This window comes from Protomyctophum bolini, assembly GCF_963924005.1.
Source record: "Protomyctophum bolini genome assembly, chromosome: 6".
In the NCBI taxonomy this organism is placed as follows: Eukaryota; Metazoa; Chordata; class Actinopteri; order Myctophiformes; family Myctophidae; genus Protomyctophum; species Protomyctophum bolini.
In genome coordinates, this window is record NC_137867.1 from 1,066,165 (window position 1) to 1,078,057 (window position 11,893).

At 38.1% G+C, this 11,893-nt stretch overlaps 1 protein-coding gene across 1 annotated transcript; it reads right to left on the reverse strand.

The window, feature by feature from the left end:
- Nucleotides 1-7,450: 7,450 nt before the first annotated feature.
- Nucleotides 7,451-9,515, reverse strand: LOC308317802 (homeodomain-interacting protein kinase 2-like; the record flags this gene model as incomplete). The annotated part of the gene is made up of 5 exons (XM_080767079.1): nucleotides 7,451-7,666; nucleotides 8,062-8,185; nucleotides 8,355-8,536; nucleotides 8,648-8,836; nucleotides 8,937-9,515. The coding sequence occupies 5 exons, from the start codon at nucleotides 9,513-9,515 to the stop codon at nucleotides 7,451-7,453; spliced, it is 1,290 nt and encodes a 429-aa protein (XP_080623205.1).
- Between the last annotated feature and the right edge of the window lie 2,378 nt (nucleotides 9,516-11,893).

Sequence of the window (11,893 nt, forward strand, 5' to 3'; positions counted from 1 at the left end):
CTGTGTGCTTCTTAGATATTTACAAGCATTTTCCACAAAAAGTACAGGTAAAGGGTTTTCTTCTGTGTGCTTCATAGATATTCTAAAGCTTTTGCCAGAGACGGTAAAGCCAAAAGGTCTCTAATTTAGTCTAAAATAATAGCAAAATTGCCCCGGGGACTTGTTCCATATGTAAAAGTATTGTCAGAAGTGGGATTTGAACCCACGCCTCCATTCGGAGACCAGAAGTCCCTTAACCTGGAAGGTTTGTCACCTTGAGTCTGGCGCCTTAGACCACTCGGCCATCCTGACATCCATATAAGTTCCTGGTTCAAACCCACGTATTGCTTCCCAATGTAATACCATTGTAATAATGGTCTAATGTAGTAATAATTCAACAATTATGTAATGAAACTGTAACAGTATAATAATGCAATAATAGGCTACTCTCAATTTATAAGCAGTAGTTACTATCATTTATGCATGACCTTTCTAGGGTCAAATAATGCATGCTCCTTGGAGAATGCGGGCATCGATGCCGCTACTTCTCGCATGCTAAGCGAGCGCTCTACCATTTGAGCTAATTCCCCTTGTGCAGACTGAAAGGTTGAGATCAGAGCTTGCCTGGCCATTTACCAGTGGCATTTGGCCTATGTCATAAAAAAAATATATTGGATTTAGTATAGTAATAACCCATGTTTGCTTGCATGAGTACTTGATTTGTTCCTCGTTGGCGCCTGCTGTAACTTCATTGTCGTGTTTGGGCAACCAATCGGGGTCCTGGATTTTCGTTGGCAGCAAAAATGCCTGCACTGAGAGTCAGCCAATCACATTCTTTGTCGATTTTGGGCGGCCAATCGCGGTCCTGGTTAAGATTGCAGGTCCCGGCTGCAAGAATCTCAGAACGGCATGTCTGAATAAAAACAAATCACACGTGACCACAACACGACAGCACCCTGCAGCTTCACGACAACGAAATAACATAGAACAATAACATTTGTTGCTTCGATCATCAAGTCAGAATGACCGTGAGTTAAATCTATATTCTTATTGTTTTGTATAATGTGACACGTTGTGTCTTTTTTTTGCATAGCGGCCGTATTGCATTGCATAGCCCATAGCGTATAAATGACTATCGCCTCTCGGAACCCCCTGGGTCAGCTCGATCTATCGTGCCGACGCATGGAGTCTTAAAAAAATGTCAGAAACTTCACGACCATTGGGTTCTGACTTGTGGGGCTAATAAATGACTATAATGGTATAACTCGGTTGCTGTGTTTCAGGGTTGAGCTGCTTAACGCATGCGCTGGCGTCTGACAGCAGCGTCTGACAGAAGCTCCCGCTAAACCCGATCACTTTTAAACTTTTTAGCCTTTATTTTATCTGTCATGTCAGATCACAGCTATGTATCTAGATTATTTTAAATGAACTATCGATCTATGCTGACGGCTACACAGACTATGATCTCTGTAACTGTAAAAAACTGTATTATATTGTATTGTATTGTGTATTGTATTTGTGAAGCACTTTGGTACAATGAGAGTTGTTTTTAAATGTGCTATATAAATAAACTTGATTTGATTTTGATTTGATAAGTGGTTTAAGAGTGGGTGAGGGCCCGGGGGGTTTGCCACATTATAAACTCGGGAGTTTTAATTCAGCACAAAAGTTCCGTGCAATAAACGGAGTTAACAATGTGACGTTCTAGGAGCCTCACATAGCCAGCCTTCATCTGCCTGTACAATGCATAACCTACCTGGTTTAAAAATGTAAGTATTATTATGTTAAATGTTATAGGCATGTTATATCGTTGCTGTCAGGCAGAAATAGCTCATCAGTGGTTTTCAACCCTTTTCATATCAAGGCCCACTGTTCAATTGACATTATGAGCCATGGACCACCATTCAATTAGATCTATAGCCTCTCAGACCCCAAACTAAAGAATATTTTGTCGTTGGATAACATTTAAAAAAATATTACTGCACTGTTTTTTTTGTTGCTTTGTTTTTTTGCATTTGTAATAAAATATCACTGATATCACATGGTGTTCTTTTATGGTATACCATCACACTTGTATCTTAAGGTAGTATGTATGTTATTCATTCAAGTCAAGCATCGTTTGTAAGTAATGTTTGTATCATCTCACTCACATCAATGTTGTCTTATCTGACATGCAATGGAAACGAGTAAGCTATGTTATGCATTGTGCACCTCTTTCCATGTGGCATATGCCGCATGGCCATACGATGGTCCTAATTTAAATATATGTTAATTAGCCATGTGCTATCGAGGATCATTGTGTTATCAATGCTCGTGGGTCTCTGTGATTGGCCAAGCGTTGATTTTCTGCCTTGCTCAAGGGCACGTCGGGACCGAGACAATTGGGCGATACCCTTGGCGCAGTAGGCAGCGCGTCAGTCTCATAATCTGAAGGTAGTGAGTTTGAGCCTCACACAGGGCAGCAGTTTTACACAGGAGGGGAAACAGACAATGGCTGCTATGACAAAGAGCTGCTGCTGTTGTTGTGCTGTGTTCACACTGGCAGCTACAAAGCAACAGGCTACAAATTGTATTGAATGGAAGCCAATTAACTTGAAGATACACAAAAAGTAGACTACAGGTAAAGGGTTTTCTTCTGTGTGCTTCATAGATATTCTAAAGCTTTTGCCAGAGACGGTAAAGCCAAAAGGTCTCTAATTTAGTCTAAAATAATAGCAAAATTGCCCCGGGGACTTGTTCCATATGTAAAAGTATTGTCAGAAGTGGGATTTGAACCCACGCCTCCATTCGGAGACCAGAAGTCCCTTAACCTGGAAGGTTTGTCACCTTGAGTCTGGCGCCTTAGACCGCTCGGCCATCCTGACATCCATATAAGTTCCTGATTTAAATCCACGTATTGCTTTCCAATGTTATACCATTGTAATAATCGTCTAATGTAGTAATAATTCAACACTTATGTAATGAAACTGTAACAGTATAATAATGCAATAACAGGCTACTCTCAATTTATAAGCAGTAGTTACTATCATTTATGCATGACCTTTCTAGGGTCAAAGAATGCATGCTCCTTGGAGAATGCGGGCATCGATGCCGCTACTTCTCGCATGCTAAGCGAGCGCTCTACCATTTGAGCTAATTCCCCTTGTGCAGACTGAAAGGTTGAGATCAGAGCTTGCCTGGCCATTTACCAGTGGCATTTGGCCTATGTCATAAAAAATATATATTGGATTTAGTATAGTAATAACCCATGTTTGCTTGCATGAGTACTTGATTTGTTCCTCTTTGGCGCAGTAGGCAGCGCGTCAGTCTCATAATCTGAAGGTCGTGAGTTCGAGCCTCACACAGGGCAGCAGTTTTACACAGGAGGGGAAACAGACAATGGCTGCTATGACAAAGAGCTGCTGCTGTTGTTGTGCTGTGTTCACACTGGCAGCTACAAAGCAACAGGCTACAAATTGTATTGAATGGAAGCCAATTAACTTGAAGATACACAAAAAGTAGACTACAGGTAAACGGTTTTCTTCTGTGTGCTTCTTAGATATTTACAAGCATTTTCCACAAAAAGTACAGGTAAAGGGTTTTCTTCTGTGTGCTTCATAGATATTCTAAAGCTTTTGCCAGAGACGGTAAAGCCAAAAGGTCTCTAATTTAGTCTAAAATAATAGCAAAATTGCCCCCGGGGACTTGTTCCATATGTAAAAGTATTGTCAGAAGTGGGATGTGAACCAAAGCCTCCATTCGGAGACCAGAAGTCCCTTAACCTGGAAGGTACACCTTGAGTCTGGCGCCTTAGACCACTCGGCCATCCTGATATCCATATAAGTTCCTGGTTCAAATCTACGTATTGCTTTCCAATGTAATACCATTGTAATAATAGTCTAATGTAGTAATAATTCAACACTTATGTAATGAAACTGTAACAGTATTATAATGCAATAATAGGCTACTCTCAATTTATAAGCAGTAGTTACTATCATTTATGCATGACCTTTTAAGGGTCCAAGAATGCGTGCTCCTTGGAGAATAGCTCGATTGAGTTAATTCCCCTTGTGCAGACCTCAACGGATTTGCCCACAGAGGGTTTTTTAAATGGCATCTACTTCTTCTTAGCACCTGTACATGTCCTTGAAGAGCGCTGGTATGGTTCAAAGCGATGCTTTTTCAGGCCTCCTACTTTAGCAGAATTGTTCCTAGAGTTCATCTTCACCTGAAGTCTGGAGTCCACAGTCAGATCTGATCAGAAATTAGTGATATCCTGGAGGAGTTGTGGAGAACTGACAACTACAAACTCTTCTTATACTAGAGAGCCTGAGGTGGAACCACTAACTGCTTGGGGTTGATTGGCTAAAGAGGAGAACAATAGAACTATCTCTCCACCAACCACAACCTAACGGGTTGAACCACTAACTGCTTGGAATTGATTGGCCAAAGAGGGGAGGGAGGGGCATTGGTGAGAACCAATTCAATTCTGTGTAATATATAAATCATTGTCCTTATAATAATAATATCATGATTACATTGTTATTAACAACTGAGACACAATAACAGCAAAACCTGGGAAACCCAGACAACTTTAAATATTTAGGTCATTGTTCAGGTTGTGTTTCTCTCAGGAGCTGAGGAGCACTCGTGTGTGGATTTAGTTTCAATAGGGTTGTGACTGTGCTTTTATTCAATGTTTCTTCAAATGCTAAATATAATGAACAAACCACATTGTTTGTGGGTTTGCATTGTGAAATAATCACAGTGAGAGTTAGTTGTTATTGCTTAAAAGGTGACACAAAATGTCAGAGTGAACAGTAGCCTATTGGATCATGTATGTATCATCAGCTTGACTTGAATAAATAGTTTATATTTAAATAAATATGCCTATGTGCAGAAACATGTGTCCATGTAGTGTAAGGTATTATCAGGATAAATCATTATCCTTATAATAATCATATTATGATTAGATGGTTTCTTGACTTCAATAAAATAAAATATATAATGTATATATAAATACCTTCTGTACTCTCTTATATTTTCATTGTGTGTTGGGATGTCAATGTAATGCTCTAAATTCTCCAATTATCTTTTTTTAACTGATTAACCTCCATTTTTACTGCAAATGATTGGCAAGGCCTAACAACAAATTGTGCTCTATTGTCTTAACTTTATTTACAGAGGAATCTGCCTATGTACAGAAACATGTGTCCATGTAGTGTGATGGATTATCAGGAGAAGTCACTATCCCCTTATAATAATGAATAATCATATCATGATTACATTGTTATTAACAACAGAGACCCAATATATGTAATTGTTAAGGTTGTGTTGCTCTGAGGGGATGAGGAGCACTCAGGTGTGAGGAATTAGTTTCAGTAGTGTTGTGACAGCGCTTTTATTCAATGCTTTTTTAATGCTAAATAATGAACAAACCCACATTCTTTCCCCATGTTAAAATGCAAATAGGCCAAATGATGAAGGCTGGTGCTTAATTCACTATTGAGTCTACATTCACATGCAAAAAAAACGTGTTAATGGTCACTGGTTGTCTGGCATTGTACAGATCACCTGTTAATAATTACATTATGGATGAACCGAGCCCTTTTTACACTTAAAGCATTGTCCTTATAATAATAATATCATGATTACATTGTTATTAACAACTGAGACACAATAACAGCAAAACCTGGGAAACCCAGACAACTTTAAATATTTAGGTCATTGTTCAGGTTGTGTTTCTCTCAGGAGCTGAGGAGCACTCGTGTGTGGATTTAGTTTCAATAGGGTTGTGACTGTGCTTTTATTCAATGTTTCTTCAAATGCTAAATATAATGAACAAACCACATTGTTTGTGGGTTTGCATTGTGAAATAATCACAGTGAGAGTTAGTTGTTATTGCTTAAAAGGTGACACAAAATGTCAGAGTGAACAGCAGCCTATTGGATCATGTATGTATCATCAGCTTGACTTGAATAAATAGTTTATATTTAAATAAATATGCCTATGTGCAGAAACATGTGTCCATGTAGTGTAAGGTATTATCAGGATAAATCATTATCCTTATAATAATCATATTATGATTAGATGGTTTCTTGACTTCAATAAAATAAAATATATAATGTATATATAAATACCTTCTGTACTCTCTTATATTTTCATTGTGTGTTGGGATGTCAATGTAATGCTCTAAATTCTCCAATTATCTTTTTTTAACTGATTAACCTCCATTTTTACTGCAAATGATTGGCAAGGCCTAACACCAAATTGTGCTCTATTGTCTTAACTTTATTTACAGAGGAATCTGCCTATGTACAGAAACATGTGTCCATGTAGTGTGATGAATTATCAGGAGAAGTCACTATTCCCTTATAATAATGAATAATCATATCATGATTACATTGTTATTAACAACAGAGACCCAATATATGTAATTGTTAATGTTGTGTTGCTCTGAGGGGATGAGGAGCACTCAGGTGTGAGGAATTAGTTTCAGTAGTGTTGTGACAGCGCTTTTATTCAATGCTTTTTTAATGCTAAATAATGAACAAACCCACATTCTTTCCCCATGTTAAAATGTAAATAGGCCAAATGATGATGGCTGGTGCTTAATTCACTATTGAGTCTACATTCACATGCAAAAAAAACGTGTTAATGGTCACTGGTTGTCTGGCATTGTACAGATCACCTGTTAATAATTACATTATGGATGAACCGAGCCCTTTTTACACCTATATGACTCTGATGGGTTTCAGCAAAACTACAGAAACAGGCCTATCACTTGGAATATTATTACTATCCTTTGTGAAATGTTAAAGGTGCTGTAAAGGGATATGCTTAACAAATGTTTTAATAATAGAATTCAACAACAGTAATATGAAGAGAGGAAGGCTCTACAATTTAAGAACTTATGTCTGCACAATATTTCTTTCACAAGTTTTAATTAAAAACAAATCCTCATGTGTGATTACAACATATGTCAATATAAAATACATTTGTGAAATGTTAAAGGTGCTGTAAGGGGATATGCTTAACAAATGTCTTAATAATAGAATTGATCAACAACAGTAATATGAAGAGAGGAAGCTCTACAATGTAAGAACTTATGTCTGCACAATATTTCTTTCACAAGTTTTAATTAAAAACAAATCCTCATGTGTGCTTACAACATATGTCAATATAAAATACATGATATACAAAAAGTGCAGTGTGTAGTATATAGTAAGTTGTAACAGTCAGTGATAGTGCTGTTCTTAAATAATCTACAGTATAATTACAAAGAGTAGCCTACTGTGATCTCAAATGGTATCACATGGATCACAAATTATTATGTCAGTTTCAGTTGACTGAAGGGTCTTAGGTAGGATCTGTGTTGTCCGACATCACCATCTTGTGGTGTTGTCATTGTTAAACACATACTGTACACCAAATCCAATACCTTGGAGTGCATTACATTATAATTGTTGGCCCCCAAGACACCTTGAGGTGTTCATAGGTGAGACATGGTGATGAAGGGATGGTCCAATACCTGGTTAGGTGTTATCCTCTCCTTTGGATCCAGATGAAGCATTCGTTTCAAAAGGTCCATGAAGACTTCACAAGAATGCAGGGAGGAGAACACTTCTTCCAATGAGCAGGTATCATCCAAAAAGAGGTCTTCGTCTTCTGCCTTGAACTCCTGTAGTGTGTAATACTCCTCTGGTTCCTAGAAGATACAAAACATTTAGATTTTTATTGATCTGACTGAATGACATGCAAAGATATCCTATAGCCTACTTGAACATTTCAGAGTTTATGTTATTACTCCAATATTAGCTGCAGTCATACCTTAAATTTCCATGTATCATCGTCCTGAATGAAAAAGCTGCTGGTTGTTTGTCCAGCATCCAAGAGAGATTGCTCTGGCATACCAAGCGTCAAGAGGATGGATCGAATCTGCAGAAAAATACAGGATATTTCACATATTGAGAATATTTCATTAACAGTGTTAGGGTATAACTATGGATTGATGAACATGTAAATACTGCATGGTTCATTCAGACATTCAGAGTATAATCAGAATGCATGTTGTAATATGCAGTGCATCAGTACAATACTCACCACATCATATTCAGTCTTCCCGCTGAAGAGATCATGGAACAGCATCCCATTAGCCAGCATACAGCCCAGTGACCACATATCAAGTGCCTCTGTGATTGGGAGGCCCAGGAAGAGTTCTGGTGCTCTGTGGGTTGTAAAATAAAAGGATAACGTTAGCAACATTCAAGTGTCTTCTCAATTGCACTCCTGACACTTTATATTTGAATATGTGCTTGCATTGTGCTTTCAGTAAAGCAGATAATAAGGCAATGATGAATACATTAATAATAACAGAGTAGCTCAATAGAACTCACCTATACCAAAGAGGCGGCCTGACCCTCCGTTGCTTAGTCTCAGAGACAGGAACTGCCAGACCAAAGTCAATGAGTTTGACTTTGAGGGGTTGTTCTTGTTGGTTCACCAGCATGATGTTATCTAGTTTGATGTCTGTATGGATCAGACCTATTCCCTTCAGGGCATGGAGTGCAATGGCAAGCTGCAAGTTAAGAACAAAGTGCATGATTAATATTAATTTGAGCACAAGGTGGTGAGAAAATTAACAGAATAAATTTACCATCAGTTTCGAATACAATTGTCAAACCCATACCTGCTGTAGGATGTGTCTCATCTCCATCATGGACAGAGGATACTGTCTCTCGTTCAAGAAATATAGGAGGTTAACATCCAGAGACTCAAACACCATGCATGTAAATCCTTCATACATGAAGCTGTGATAAAATCTCACTATTCCACACGTGTCAGGGTCCAGGACTTTCAGCGTTTGCAACACAGCCATCTGGGAATACAAGAAGATTAGGTATTAGACAGATATAGATAAATCAATTATAAATTCAGCACAAATATTCCAAATGTTCCTAAAACGATGCTTACTGTACCTCACGTGCTGCCACTTCATCGTAATCACTGCGATTCTTCAAGATCTTGATGGCCACTGTATCACCGGTGAGTGTGCTGATGGCTTTGGCCACCGTCCCAAAGCTTCCTTCCCCCAGGATGCTCTGGACTTGGTACTGGCCTCTGTCCAGCAGGTCCATCTCAGATACTATGCAACTCTCTGGACCATCAGATTGTTGGGAGGAGCTGGCAGTCACAATGACCAGTGGTCTTGGGGAAGGGAAGTCAGAGTTGAGGACATTGTCTAAATCAACTCTGTCCCACTCTGGATCCGAGCAGGACATAATGCCGGGTCCGGTCAGGGTGTCAACATTAAGTGCTGATGATGGGATGCCGTCATAGTCGATTATGTCCTGTTCATCTGTGTCCAACTCTGGATCAGAGCTAGTGGGGCAGGTAACCTCAACGGATTTGCCCACAGAGGGTTTTTTAAATGGCATCTGCTTCTTCTTAGCACCTGTACATGTCCTTGAAGAGCGCTGGTATGGTTCAAAGCGATGCTTTTTCAGGCCTCCTACTTTGACTTTGAAAGTTTTGTTATCCTGTTGTCTCCTTGTCATTATTGTAGTCATGGTGTGCTTGTTGAGTCCTTTTTCTTCAGCAGAATTGTTCCTAGAGTTGAGAGAGTTCATCTTCACCTGAAGTCTGGAGTCCACAGTCAGATCTGATCAGAAATTAGTGATATCCTGGAGGAGTTGTGGAGAACTGACAACTACAAACTCTTCTTATACTAGAGAGCCTGAGGTGGAACCACTAACTGCTTGGGGTTGATTGGCTAAAGAGGAGAACAATAGAACTATCTCTCCACCAACCACAACCTAACGGGTTGAACCACTAACTGCTTGGAATTGATTGGCCAAAGAGGGGAGGGAGGGGCATTGGTGAGAACCAATTAATTTCTGTGTAATATATAAATCATTGTCCTTATAATAATAATATCATGATTACATTGTTATTAACAACTGAGACACAATAACAGCAAAACCTGGGAAACCCAGACAACTTTAAATATTTAGGTCATTGTTCAGGTTGTGTTTCTCTCAGGAGCTGAGGAGCACTCGTGTGTGGATTTAGTTTCAATAGGGTTGTGACTGTGCTTTTATTCAATGTTTCTTCAAATGCTAAATATAATGAACAAACCACATTGTTTGTGGGTTTGCATTGTGAAATAATCACAGTGAGAGTTAGTTGTTATTGCTTAAAAGGTGACACAAAATGTCAGAGTGAACAGTAGCCTATTGGATCATGTATGTATCATCAGCTTGACTTGAATAAATAGTTTATATTTAAATAAATATGCCTATGTGCAGAAACATGTGTCCATGTAGTGTAAGGTATTATCAGGATAAATCATTATCCTTATAATAATCATATTATGATTAGATGGTTTCTTGACTTCAATAAAATAAAATATATAATGTATATATAAATACCTTCTGTACTCTCTTATATTTTCATTGTGTGTTGGGATGTCAATGTAATGCTCTAAATTCTCCAATTATCTTTTTTTAACTGATTAACCTCCATTTTTACTGCAAATGATTGGCAAGGCCTAACAACAAATTGTGCTCTATTGTCTTAACTTTATTTACAGAGGAATCTGCCTATGTACAGAAACATGTGTCCATGTAGTGTGATGGATTATCAGGAGAAGTCACTATCCCCTTATAATAATGAATAATCATATCATGATTACATTGTTATTAACAACAGAGACCCAATATATGTAATTGTTAAGGTTGTGTTGCTCTGAGGGGATGAGGAGCACTCAGGTGTGAGGAATTAGTTTCAGTAGTGTTGTGACAGCGCTTTTATTCAATGCTTTTTTAATGCTAAATAATGAACAAACCCACATTCTTTCCCCATGTTAAAATGCAAATAGGCCAAATGATGATGGCTGGTGCTTAATTCACTATTGAGTCTACATTCACATGCAAAAAAAACGTGTTAATGGTCACTGGTTGTCTGGCATTGTACAGATCACCTGTTAATAATTACATTATGGATGAACCGAGCCCTTTTTACACCTATATGACTCTGATGGGTTTCAGCAAAACTACAGAAACAGGCCTATCACTTGGAATATTATTACTATCCTTTGTGAAATGTTAAAGGTGCTGTAAAGGGATATGCTTAACAAATGTTTTAATAATAGAATTCAACAACAGTAATATGAAGAGAGGAAGGCTCTACAATTTAAGAACTTATGTCTGCACAATATTTCTTTCACAAGTTTTAATTAAAAACAAATCCTCATGTGTGATTACAACATATGTCAATATAAAATACATTTGTGAAATGTTAAAGGTGCTGTAAGGGGATATGCTTAACAAATGTCTTAATAATAGAATTGATCAACAACAGTAATATGAAGAGAGGAAGCTCTACAATTTAAGAACTTAAGTCTGCACAATATTTCTTTCACAAGTTTTAATTAAAAACAAATCCTCATGTGTGCTTACAACATATGTCAATATAAAATACATGATATACAAAAAGTGCAGTGTGTAGTATATAGTAAGTTGTAACAGTCAGTGATAGTGCTGTTCTTAAATAATCTACAGTATAATTACAAAGAGTAGCCTACTGTGATCTCAAATGGTATCACATGGATCACAAATTATTATGTCAGTTTCAGTTGACTGAAGGGTCTTAGGTAGGATCTGTGTTGTCCGACATCACCATCTTGTGGTGTTGTCATTGTTAAACACATACTGTACACCAAATCCAATACCTTGGAGTGCATTACATTATAATTGTTGGCCCCCAAGACACCTTGAGGTGTTCATAGGTGAGACATGGTGATGAAGGGATGGTCCAATACCTGGTTAGGTGTTATCCTCTCCTTTGGATCCAGATGAAGCATTCGTTTCAAAAGGTCCATGAAGACTTCACAAGAATGCAGGGAGGAGAACACTTCTTCCAATGAGCAGGTATC